The 13,950-nt window shown below is 42.0% G+C and overlaps 1 protein-coding gene across 1 annotated transcript in view; it reads left to right on the top strand.

The window, feature by feature from the left end:
- The window catches only part of LOC124606007 (sodium channel protein Nach-like), a 209,455-nt gene extending 198,965 nt beyond the window's left edge, over positions 1–10,490 (top strand). Inside the window, exon 9 of the mRNA XM_047137970.1 lies at positions 10,282–10,490. Coding sequence (XP_046993926.1) covers positions 10,282–10,490 — 209 coding nt within the window. The remainder of the gene's footprint in view (positions 1–10,281) is intronic.
- Positions 10,491–13,950: the final 3,460 nt, after the last annotated feature.

Here is a 13,950-nt window from a genome sequence, read left to right as displayed (position 1 = left end):
TCTTCACGGTAAACGATGACAGCCAAAACAGTTTCAGGATAAAGATTTATTAAAATTCTTGACCACGGTATCGTTATATCTAAATATATCTTCATCAGAAGTAAAATACACTAAACTCACATCCTGCAATGGAGATTCATAAAACAAGAATTTTAGTAAATCTTTGTGCTGTAACTGTTTTGGCTGTCATCTCCGAACCTAGCAGGGCCTGGATTCACTGGCTTAAGATTTAATTTTCCGTTTCAGAGCATTCCTTGCGTGCTAAGTGGTGGGGTAGATCACACGAAACCGTCACCAGTTCGTTAGAACTATTGTGCATAAATTAGTATTCTGCCATATAATTGTGGTTTTTATATTGACCATGAGCTGCTCTTTTGGCTTTGCTCAACAGTTTCAGAACAATCTAAATTTTTTTATGTCGTATTCAAAAGTATTTAAACAAATTATTACATAAAGAGTGTAGCGTGCAACATTTCTATGTCTAAGCTATGACAGCAATCCCCCCTCCCCCCCCCCACACACACATATATATATATCACCACACATTCCATTGAAATGCCAACACCCTTTACATATTTTAGATGCGAAGATACTATTTCAACGTTTGAAAAACACCATAGAACAATTTACATGTGGAAATATTTAATTTCAAGGTCCATTTTGCCTTACACCAAGACCTTCATGTGGACCTTGTCTATGTGGGGTTTCCACTCTAGTCTCGAATTCAAGGTTACGCCGAGATACTTGGCGGATCAGCACCAGGGGAGTCGGGATTCACATAGGTGCAGGTGAAAGAGGGGGTGGGGGGGGGGGCGTTGAGGGGGTCCACATCACCTGAGCCTCTGGGTGATCAGCATAGCCTGTGTCTTTTCAGGGTCGATGGTGTTGAGCGAGTGATGGGCCCAGGTTTCTGTGTCATCTAAAACCCTTTGTAGCCTATGAATACCAGGTCCTTACTCGCATTCGCATTGTGGTGTGCACAAGAGGAGCTGTGGGCGAGTCCGTAGTGTACAGACTGTACAAAACGGGCCCCAGGACCGATCCCTGTGGCACCCCCTGCACGAATACGTCTTTTGGTGGAGGTGGCTGTTTCTACAGAGAAAGTTCTGTTCGTGAGATAGCTTTGGATTAACCTAACTATGTTCCCACAAAACCCCTGTTTGTATAACTTCTGTAGTAGCCCTTTATGCCACACTGCGTCGAAGGCTTTGGCTACATCAGATAGCACTATACTGGCTGTTTCGTTTCATAGCCCGCTAATTTTGGCTGGAGAGGGTAGGGGATGAGGGAGTGGAAGGGGAGGTTGTCACGTGATGATGACGTCATTAATAAGAACGGTCTGGCTTACTGCTTTCTTGGATTGTGATGTTATTTGTCCTGCATGTAGGTAATGCACACTACTATTAGCACTTCATATTAGTGGTATCACAAGATTCAATTGCATGTTTAAGTGCAATGTGCGCCAGGTAGTGCACTGCTTTATTAGTGTAGAAGAATAGAAAACAAAAATAAAATAAAAATCTGTCTGCTGTCGATTTCTGGTGCTGGTTTCAAAAGCGTAAAGACACAGTAATGTATTAAATTGTTTCGTTCAAATTAGGAACGTAAGCATTGGATCTAAAATTTCATTAGCTAGTTTTTAGAAAAACTATCATTTCTTTTTACAATATAAATATTATAAAAATTGATAAGATATGATGGGAAAGTTGACCAAGATTCATTAAAGACCCTTGCTTGATCATTTTTAAAAGTTAGTATCATCACATCTCTGTCCGCCCCCGGTAGCTGAGTGGTCAGCGCGACAGACTGTCAATCCCAAAGGTCCGGGCTCGATTCCCGGCTGGGTCTGAGATTTCTCCGCTCAGGGACTGGGTGTTGTGTTGTCCTAATCATCATCATTTCATCCCCATCGACGCGCATGTCGCCGACGTGGCGTCAAATCGAAAGACTTGTACCAGGCGAGCGGTCTACCCGACGAGAGGCCCTCGCCACACGCCATTATTATTATTATCATCACATCTCTAACATGTTGTGTACTCCAAGTCAATACAGGAAGTCTACTAGACAAAGTATTATCCACGCCAATAAAAGAGACACTTGTCGCTTTGGAGAACTCTGGATGGTGCTGAAGTAATATTGGTTGGTCACATGGACTTCCATAGCTGACATAAGTAAGTAATTGCAGTGAGGTGGCTTGTATGCGTCAACCAGTTGCAAGCAGTCAGCACAGTATGATGGGTCGACTTTGAGAAGTGATAGTATGGCAGAAAAGAGTTATTGTGTTTGGATATACCCATAACCACAGCATGAATGAAGTTGCGCAATTTATTGACTCATTGATGCGGACTGTAAGTAAGTATACTAGGTGTACCACTCATAGCCATCAAACACGGAGTTAGAGCAGTAATCAGAAATAGATTGTAACCTACAGCCCCAATGAGGTGTCATACATAATCAATGACAGTCGGTTTCAAACACGACAGGAACTGCTGCAGTTAATGAATTCAGGTCCGTTTCAAGTCTTCAAGCGAACATGGTGATGGGAACTGGGTATGTAGTGGATATGTGAAGTGCACTCCACAACATGCTACAGCTCACAGCGGTACATAAAGTACGAAGTCTTCAGCGGATCAAATAACATAGAAACTGGACAGTAGCTGAGAGAAGCTAATTACTGTGCTCCGACGAGTCTCCATTTTGCCTCCTTATCAGAATATTCAAGGCGACGAGTACACCGATGGCCCAATTATATGCAGGATGTAAAGAGTGTATCTCAGATCAGAGTTGGTTCTATAAAGTTTTCTGTTGGTTTTTTTTCCATGACTTGGTCCCCCAATGAATTTACCACGAACGTGAACGTTCCTATTGACCATGTGTCGCCTTTATTCTATATCTTCATGATGTTGATGCTGTGGAAGGCAGTAATTCATATGGCAATTACATAGTGTCTATTGAAGAGGACCTTCAAGAAACATCGATTAATGCTTGAAGCTCACAATACCTGTCGCAATTAAAGCAAAAGACTTCATTGTAGTGTATGAGAACACTCATATAATTGAAAGATAACCAAAACTATTTAGATGACCTTAAAAGTCGATAGTTGGAAGGACAGCAACTTTCTTTTTTTTATTTGCATAATTGGAACACTTGGTTCAAGAATCATGAGAGAAGGTTGTATACATGTAAGAATCCTGAAGATACTAGAAGGTATCAGATAGATTATATAATGGTAAGACAGAGATTTAGGAAGCAGGTTTTAAATTGTAAGACATTTCCAGGGCCTGATGTGGACTCTGACCACAATATATTGGTTATGAACTGTAGATTAAAACTGAAGAAACTGCAAAAAGGTGGGAATTTAAGGAGATGGGACCTGGAGAAACTGAAAGAACCAGAGGTTGTACAGAGTTTCAGGGAGAGCATAAGGGAACAATTGACAATAATGGGGGAAAGAAGTACAGTAGAAGAAGAATGGGTAGCTCTGAGGGATGAAGTAGTGAAGGCAGCAGAGAATCAAGTAGGTAAAAAGAAGAGGGCTAGTAGAACTCCTTGGGTAACAGAAGAAATATTGAACTTAATTGATGAAAGGAGAAAATATAAAAATGCAGTAAATGAAGCAGGCAAAAAGGAATACAGACGTCTCAAAAATGAGATCGACAGGAAGCGCAAAACTGCTAAGCAGGGATGGCTAGAGAACAAATGTAAGGATGTAGAGGCTTATTTCACTAGAGATATGATAGATACTGCCTACAGGAAAATTAAAGAGACCTTTGAAGAAAAGAAAAGCACTTGTACAAATATCGAGAACTCAGATGGAAACCCAGTTCTAAGCAAAGAAGGGATGGAAAGGTGGAAGGAGTATAAGGAGGCTCTATACAAGGGCGATGTACTTGAGGACATTATTATGGAAATGGAAGAGGATGTAGATGAAGAAGAAATGGGAGATAAGATACTGCGTGAAGAGTTTGACAGAGCACTGAAAGACCTGAGTCGAAACAAGGCCCCGGGAGTAGACAACATTCTATTAGAACTACTGATTGCCTTGGGAGAGCCAGTCCTGACAAAACTCTACCATCTGGTGAGCAAGATGTATGAGACAGGCGAAATACCCTCAGACTTCAAGAAGAATATAGTAATTTCAATCCCAAAGAAAGCAGGTGTTGACAGATGTGAAAATTACCGAACTATCAGTTTAATAAGTCACAGCTGCAAAATACTAACGCGAATTCTTTACAGATGAATGGAAAAACTGGTAGAAGCCGACCTCGGCGAAGATCACTTTGGATTCCGTAGAAATATTGGAACACGTGAGGCAATACTGACCTTAAGACTTACCTTAGAAGAAAGATTAAGGAAAGGCAAACCTACGTTTCTAGCATTTGTAGACTTAGAGAAAGCTTTTGACAATGTTGACTGGAATACTCTCTTTCAAATTCTAAAGGTGGCAGAAGTAAAAAACAGGAAGCGAAAGGCTATTTACAATTTGTACAGAAACCAGATGGCAGTTATAAGACTCGAGGGGCATGAAAGGGAAGCAGTGGTTGGGAAGGGAGTGAGACAGGGTTGTAGCCTCTCCCTGATGTTATTCAATCTGTATATTGAGCAAGCAGTAAAGGAAACAAAAGAAAAATTCGGAGTAGGTATTAAAATCCATGGAGAAGAAATAAAAACTTTGAGGATCGCCGCTGACATTGTAATTCTGTCAGAGACAACAAAAGACTTGGAAGAGCAGTTGAACGGAATGGACAGTGTCTTGAAAGGAGGATATAAGATGAACATCAACAAAAGCAAAACGAGGATAATGGAACGTAGTCGAATTAAGTCGGGTGATGCTGAGGGAATTAGATTAGGAAATGAGACACTAAAGTGGTAAAGGAGTTTTGCTATTTGGGGAGCAAAATAACTGATGATGGTCGAAGTAGAGAAGATATAAAATGTAGACTGGCAATGGCAAGGAAAGCGTTTCTGAAGAAGAGAAATTTGTTAACATCGAGTATAGATTTAAGTGTCAGGAAGTCGTTTCTGAAAGTATTTGTATGGAATGTAACCATGTATGGAAGTGAAACATGGACGATAAATAGTTTGGACAAGAAGAGAATAGAAGCTTTCGAAATGTGGTGCTATAGAAGAATGCTGAAGATTAGATGGGTAGATCACATAACTAATGAGGAAGTATTGAATAGAATTGGGGAGGAGTATGTGGCACAACTTGACAAAAAGAAGGGATCTGTTAGTAGGACATATTCTGAGGCATCAAGGGATCACAAATTTAGCATTGGAGGGCAGCGTGGAGGGTAAAAATCGTAGAGGGACACCAAGAAATGAATACACTAAGCAGATTCAGAAGGATGTAGGTTGCAGTAAGTACTGGGAGATGAAGAAGCTTGCACAGGATAGGGTAGCATGGAGAGCTGCATCAAACCAGTCTCAGGACTGAAGACCACAACAACAACAACATTGTGACATGTAGTCGTCACTGTGAGACAGAATATGTTAATATTATCAGCTGAAGATTACAAACTTTTGCAGTGCAAGATAAAGCTAATACATTAGGGTGATGGTTACTATAATGATTGCCTTCAGCGGCAGAAGATGTCAAAAGATTTGTACTGCAAGATAAGGTTTATACCCTAGCATGGAGTCACTATAATATTTGGGTAACTTTTAAAGCGTAGCAACTCTCATATCTTACCTACATAAATGTGTGTTACCATTTGTGCATACGCTATTTCATCGAACTGTCAAGTCATTTCAACTGAATGAAAGCGGAAGATGGCCACGTTTTGAATTGCGAGATGACGTTAATACACTAGCATCGGGTCACCAGAATGTTTGTCTGACTTTTATATCGGATAAAAATGGTTCAAATGGCTCTCAGCACTATGGGACTTAACATCTTAGGTCATCAGTCCCCTAGAACTTAGAACTACTTAAACCTAACTAACCTAAGGACATCACACACATCCATGCCCGAGGCAGGATTCGAACCTGCGACCGTAGCAGTCCCGCGGTTCCGGACTGCAGCGCTTAGAACCGCACGACCACCGCGGCCGGCTATATCGGATACAGAGACGCGCTATTAATGAACTTACACGTGGGAATAACATTGTCTGAGCCGGCCGCGGTGGTCTAGCGGTTCTAGGCGCTCAGTCCGGAACCGCGCGACTGCTACGGTCGCAGGTTCGAATCCTACCTCGGGCATGGATGTGTGTGATGTACTTAGGTTAGTTGGGTTTAAGTAGTTCTAAGTTCTAGGCGACTGATGACCATAGATGTTAAGTCCCATAGTGCTCAGAGCCATTTGAACCATTTTTAACATTGTTTGCTTTGGTAGTTCTCACTGAGAGGTGCGCTTTGAGATGTAAATTAGATCAGCAGTAGTGCTAATGCTTATTTTCCAATGTTATAGGATCAGTTTTCACGTATTTTGATGAATTTAATGCACGGCCTTAATGTGTGGTGCAAAGATAGAGCTACATCTACTAACAAGTAATTTATTTCAGTAGTGTCAATAAGCAAGTCAGATGCATTTAAATAAGTATTATCGACAGTTTATATATGGAACTATTTAATTTCATGGTCCACTGTGCTTGAAGAATGTAGTACAACAGTCATATTTTGGTTGACAACAAGTGTTGCTTATCCTATAAATTTTATCAGTAGAGTGAATCTGCAAGGGATCTGAATGTTTTTATTTTGTAGGAAAATTAATTTACAGCAGTGTGTTGTATGTTCGATATCCTACATACTTTGAGAAATAATACAGTTATACTTTGGTGCAAAATTTAAATTTCCATTCACAGTTAGAGATCTGTCATTATACTTGTGTACTACAATAAGCAATGTGAAAGTGCTTTGTACTCTTCCAAAGTGATAGCAGCCGTTTTCACAGGGCTGCATGCATATGTTTGACGAACACTCAGGAACCATGTCACAACTTGTCTCTTCCGCTAATTCACCCAATACAAATCCCACAGAAAAAGTTTTGGACTATTTGGAACAGTGGATACAATGCGGTGTTACACAGTATTGTGCTATGTCTCTTGTGGATCTACAACTACATGACTCTCCTGCAATTCATATTTAAGTGCCAGGCAGAGGGTTCATTAAACCACTTGAAATCTATTTCTCTACTGTCCAACTCTCGAACAGCGTTGGAAAAATGAACACTGCAGTCTCTCCGTGCAACCTCTGATTTCTCTTAGTTTGTTGACGTTGTGATCTTCAGGCTTCATGCTACTCTACAGTAAGGCTGCATGCCCTCGGGAAAATTACGGCTGTAGTTTCGCCTTGCTTTCAGCTGTTCGCAACACCAGTACAGCAAGGCCGTTTTGGTTGACTTTGCCGGGCCAGGTCAGTCAATCATCCAAACTATTACCCCCTGCAACAACTGAAAAGGCTGCTGCCCTTCTTCAGGATCCATACTTTTGTCTGGCCTCTCAACAGATATCCTTCCAATGTGATTGAACCTACGGCAGTGTTGTCTGTATCGCTGAGGCATGCAAGCGACCCCACCAATGGCAAGGTCCCTGGTTCACATGACGAGGACGGGGTGGGGAGGCGGGATACGGGTGGGAGGGTCATTTCTCGCTGTATAGGTTGACATCAACAAAACATTTCTCATTGGGGAGAAAAAGTTGGCAATTGAAATTTCTCAAAAACGAACAAGTTTTTGTTTTAATGACTGTCACGCAAATTCGCAAATTATATCCATGACACTCTCTCCCCTACTTCCCGATAATACTAAACACGCTGCCTTCTTTGAACTCTTCCGATGTCCTTCGTCTATCAGGTATGGATCCCATATCGCTCAGCGGTTCTCCACAAGAGGACGGACAAGTGTGGTGCAGGCAATCTCTTTAGTAGGCCAGTTGCATCTTGTAATTGTTCTGCCAATAAAACGCAATCTTTGGTTCGCCTTCCTCACAACATTGCTATGTGACCGTTCTAATTTAAGTTGTTCATAATTTTTATTCTTTGCGATTGTCAATGGAGAGATACGGGAGTCGTTGATTTAAAAAGTCCTATGTCAGGCTTACAAACTTTCTTTATTGATTAACTGATTCGGTTCATTGACGAACCATCCTCACAGTGACAATCATTACACAGTGGCGTATTCTTAGAGTCACCCTAGGGTGACTTCGCTCTAAGAATAAGAATATGTGTAATAATAATCAAACATTGAACGAGATTTTAATTGATCTCGGGATGGCTCGTCAATGAGCTGTAACCATTAATCAGTTAAGAAAATTTGCGATCTTGTCGCAGGATTTTTATCCGTACATGTTTTATTCATAATTGTAATCCCTAGGCGTTTAGTTGAAGTGGCACCCTTTAAACTTATGCGATTTATTGCGTAACCGAAATTTAACGCATTCCTTTTAGTTCTCATGTGGATGACCTCACACTTATCATTATTTAGAGCGAACTGCTGCATTTCAAACCATACAGATATCATGTCTGAATCATTTTGCATTTGGTTATGCTCATCTTAAGACTTCACTAGACGGTAAATGACAGCATCATCTGCAAGCAATCCACAAGGTCTGCTCAGATAGTCTCCTAAATCATTTATATAGATTAGAAACATCAGAGGGCCTGTAACATTTCGTTCAGATACGTCAGACATCACTTCTGTTTTATCCACCACTTCTGTTTTACTCGATGACATTCCTGAAAGGAAATCACGAATCCAGTCGCACAACTGAGACAATCTGCGTTGGCACGCAGTTTGATTAAAAGTCACTTGTGAGTATTGGTGTCGAAAGTCTTCTGGGAATCTAGTAAAAGGGAAGCAATTTGAGATCCCATGTCGAAAGTGCTTATTACTTCATGGGGGTAGAGAGCTAGTTGTGCTTTAGAAGCACCATACTTTCTGAATAGATGCTAAGGTCAATATATCGTTTTCTTCGATGCAATTCATAATGTTACAACGCAGTATACATTCCAAAATCCTACTGTTAACCGACGTCAGAGATATGGATCTCCAATTCAGCGGATTACTCCCATTTATTTTCTTGAGTATTGGTCTGACCTGTGCAACATTCGGATGTTCAGAGATGTATCTTTCGTCGAGCGAGCGGTTGTGTAATTACTACTAAGTTTACAGTTAATGTATCAGCATATTCTGAAAAGAATCTAATTGGTATACAATGTGTATCGGAAGACTTGTCTTTATTAAGCGTTTTAAGCTGCTTCGCTACACCGAGGACATCTACTTCTAAGTTACACATGTTGGCAGTTGTTCTTGATTCGAATTCTGGAACATTTACTTCGTCTTCTTAAGATGACTAATTAGAATTCCGCGCCTCAGTCGCTAAAAACAGAAGCGTTATGAGATCGTTTTGTTTTCTTCCGCGTGTCTGTCTGTCCAACTGTTAAGAACCCTTTTCTCAGGAACGAGTAAACATACCAAGTTCAAATTTATGTCACAAAAAGGTCTATGTGCCTTGGTCGTGTAAAAAGTTGAAGTTTCTAAGTTAATGCAGTCTGAAGATACGGTCGTTTATGTCACATATTTTAACACTCGCAAACTCAGTCATCAAAACCTATATCGTACTTCCCCTTGGCCTAAAATCGTGAGATTTGGGAGAAAGAAAGGTTTCACACTAAAACCAAAGGAAAAAATTCTAAAACCGTAAATTTATAATTATATCACACAATTTTTTGTCAGTTATTACCTGACTCGCAGTCTGTTCGTCTGTCTGTTAAGACCCCTTTTTCTCAGGAATAACTAGACGTACCAAACAGAATTTTACTTAACGTACTATTGCGTATGGTGCCTTGCGGTGTAATAAATTGAAGCTTCTAAGTCGGTGCAGTCAAAAGATACACCCATTTATGTCACATATTTTGATACTTGCAAAGTCACTCATCGAAACCTGTAGGATACTCCAAATGGCCTATAATCATGAAATTTGGCACAAAGGAAGGTTTCAGTGTGTACCCAAAGAACAAACCCCGAAAATTGTTAATTCGTAATTATATCATTAAAAAAATATTTCTTTCGTCATTTGTTTCCGACTTCAAACTTGAAATCAAAATAGTCTCGAAAATCTGTTAATCCCTGGCACCGATATCGAGCCAATATCAATGTCGATAGCGGGCAAAACTGGTCGAGATTTTCGATTCCCGGAATGGATGTCATGTCTGTACACATTACTAAGTTTGTACGAAGCCTTCAGTGCGCGAGACTTACCCGCATCTAGTCAGTTACTTTTTTGATTTTGTTATTACTACCTAAATATAATATAAGCATTTAGCAGTTGGTTGTTGTTGCAGTGTCCATGGGCGGAGCGACAGGACTTTTCGTGGGCGCCAGTCTGCTCAGCTTCGCAGAGATCATCTACTACTTCACGGCGCGCGCCTACGCCAGCGTGATGCTCAAACGACGCTCAAAGAAGGAGGAGCAACAGCAAGGCCCGCTGCTGCCGCTGAGGCGCCGCCGAAATGTCTCCAAGTCACTGCTGGCCACCCGCACCAACAACTAAGATACCTGCACGATCACAGCACCCCTCCACTCACTAGAGATACAAGAACTGCTATTTCTCTGAAATATATTTAAGAGGGAGATATATGTAAAACAAACACTATTTGAAAGATGCACCAAATCCCCAACTTTGAAGATATAGCAATGAACTTTTGTGCAATGCTTTATGTGCAATTAACACATTTACTGTTAAGTCCCTCGGATTACACGTATTTAAATATTTCATGGAATTAATGAAAATTACTTTTGCAGCGGGTCAAGGTTTAGTATTACTTGATATTGAGCGTCTACTGTTCAACTCTCGAACAGCGCTGGAAAAATGAACACTGCAGTCTCTCCGTGCAAGCTCTGATCTTTTGTCGTTATGGTCTTCAGGCTTCATGCTAGTCTAGAGTAGGGCTGCATGCCCTCAGGAAAGTTACGGCTGTAGTTTCCCCTTGCTTACAGCTGTTCGCAACACCAGTACAGCAAGGCAGTTTTGGTTAAGTTTGCAGGGCCAGGTCAGTCAATCATCCAAACTATTAGCCGTGCAACAACTGAAAAGGCTGCTGCCCCTCTTCAGGAACCATCCTTTCGTCTGGCCTCTCAACACATATCCCTCCAATCTGGTTGCACCTACGGCAGTGTTATCTGTAACGCTGAGGCTCGCAAACCACCCACCAATGGCAAGGTCCCTGGTTCACACGATGAGGAGGGGTGGAGAGGGGGGATATGGGGGGGGGGAGGTCATTTCTCGCTGTGACATCAACAAAACATTTTCGCATTGTGGGGAGAAAGTTGGCAATTGAAATGTCTCAAAAACGAAAAATGACTTTGTTATAATGATTGTCACCCGAATTTGCATATTATATCCATAATAATACTAAACACGCTGCCCTTCTTTGAGCTCTTTCGACGTCCTTCGTCTATCAGGTATGGATCCCATACCGCTCAGCGGTTCTCCACAAGAGGACAGACAAGTGTAGTGCAGGCAATCTCTTTAGGAGAACAGTTGCATCATCTAAGTGTTCTGCAAATAAAACGCAGTCTTTAGTTTGCCTTCATCACAACATTGCTATGTAATCGTTCTAATTTAAGTTGTTCATACTATTTATTCTTTGTTATTGTCAATGGAGAGATACGGGAGCCGTTCATTTAAAATATGTGTGGGTATAAAATCCTACGCCAGGGTCACAAACTTCCTTTGATGATTAACTGTTTCGGTTCATTGACGAACCATCCTAACAGTGACAATCATTACACAGATGAGAGCAAAGGTCATTGTTTTGTCAGGGAAGGCGTGGGGCGGGGGGGTGGTGAGGGGGGGATCGGCACTTTGTGGGCGGTGGGGTGAACTGTTTCCTTGGTTCAGAGGGTGAGCACTGAGTGAAACATTGGTAGTTCCACTAACAATCATTTACTGAGACATAAGACATAAGACCATTTAAACAAACCGAGTGATACAGTGTGTTTTAACTCGATCAATACCTTGTGGCTGCCGAGCGGCAGTGTCGTAGCGTGCAGATTCCAGTGACAGCTGATGCGGCGACGACTCGTGTTGCAGCGGCATGCCGGGCGTTGTGTTCTTCCCTCAGTACCGTGCCCGTAATTCTCTGCACCAGCGGCGCAGCCTTCTCCTTGTGATTCTCTCGTTCTGTTATTAACAAGCGGCTACGTCGTGCCGCGGGGAGCTCCCTCCCGGAATCGAACCATTGACCCCCAGGTTCGGCATCTCCTGGTGGAGCTCATCAACCCCTAGGTTCCCAGGTGACCCATTTAATGAGACCACAGCCCTCCGTCCTCACCAGTCACCAGGGTAAGTACCACACGAACTTCTTTCTGGTAACATCTGGGATGTAACCTTCCGCGTTGACGTATTGGCGCGGTACCTACATCATCTGTCGAGCAGCGTAACGGCTACGTCGTTGTAGCGAAGTACGAGGTGCGGCTAGAAAAAAACCGGACTAATGCTGGAAAAAACATTTATTTACAATTATTTACAATTTCATGTTATCTCCTTCAATGTACTCTCCTCCTCGGTCTCTACACCGCTCCATACGAATTTTCCACTGTTCATAGCAATGCTGCAGATCATTTTCGGTAAGTCCATACATTACTTCCGTCGCTTTTTCTTTTACTGCTTCAACAGTCTCAAATGTAGTTCCTTTCAAAGCTGACTTGACTTTAGGGAAAAGAAAAAAGTCACAGGGGGCCAAATCAGGTGAGTAGGATGGATGATCTAAGATGGGAATGTTGTGTTTTGCCAAAAACGTCTTCACTGACAACGCACTGTGAGCTAGGGCATTGTCTTGGTGAAGGATCCATGACTTTTTTCTCCACAAATCGTTCCGTTTTCTCCGTACTCGCTCACGTAGGGTAGCCAGGACGCTAATGTAGTAATGCTGATTCACTGTTTGTCCCTCTGGTACCTAATCAATGTGCACAATCCCTTTGATGTCAAAAAAAACAATCATCATTGCCTTGCATTTCGATTTTGACATTCGTGCTTTTTTTGTCGTGGAGAACCAGGAGTTTTCCAATGCATCGATTGGCGTTTAGTTTCGGGATCGTAAGTAAAAAACCACGATTCATCGCAAGTAATAACATTTTGTGAGAAGGTGGGATCACTTTCAATGTTTTCCAGGATGTCAGAACAAATCATTCTTCGGCGTTCCTTCTGTTCAATTGTGAGACACTTTGGAACCATTTTTGAACACACTTTGTTCATGTTGAAACTTTCATGAAGAATCTGCCTAACACTTTCCTTGTCAACTCCTGTTAACTCAGACACTGCTCTGATTGTTAAACGGCGATCTTGTCGAGCAAGTTTACCGATTTTTTCAATGTTTGCATCAGTTTTTGCTGACAATGGTCTGCCAGTGCGAGTGTCATCACTGGTGTCTTCGCGGCCATCTTTAAATCGTTTAAACCACTCAAACACTTGTGTTCGCGATAAACAATCATCGCCGTACACTTGTTGTAACATTACAAACGTTTCACTTGCAGATTCTCCTAGTTTGAAACAAAATTTGATGTTAACAAGCTGTTCTTTCTGTACACTCAACATTTTCCGACCCACAGACAAAACGTCAACTACTGAAAACAGACGCCACGGGAGTGCAGGAGGCAGATGAAACTCGAGCAGTCACGTGACAGGCCACGCGACTTTCAGCCTTATTGCATTCGTTTTATTGTTTCACCAGTACTAGTCCGGTTTTTTTCTAGCCACACCTCGTATGACGTGCGCTGACTAATCATCGGTCCGCCCGTCCAGGCGACGTTTCTTCGTGTCTTCTTCCTCCCCTCGAAGGACCTTCTCCAAGGACCACCTCACACCCGTTTGTCGAAGGTATTTGTTCGGTGTTTTTGCCAACGTCGCGAAATTTCTAGGGCGGCGATTGACTCTTCGGTTGTTAAACGTGACCCACGTCGACGCGCGTGCCGGCTTTCCTTGTTTCACCTCAATGCTGAGGTGGTTGGGT

Source organism: Schistocerca americana, chromosome 3 (genome assembly GCF_021461395.2).
Source record: "Schistocerca americana isolate TAMUIC-IGC-003095 chromosome 3, iqSchAmer2.1, whole genome shotgun sequence".
Taxonomy (NCBI): domain Eukaryota; kingdom Metazoa; phylum Arthropoda; class Insecta; order Orthoptera; family Acrididae; genus Schistocerca; species Schistocerca americana.
Note: the sequence above shows the minus strand (reverse complement) of the source record. Positions and strands in the feature narration are given on the sequence as shown.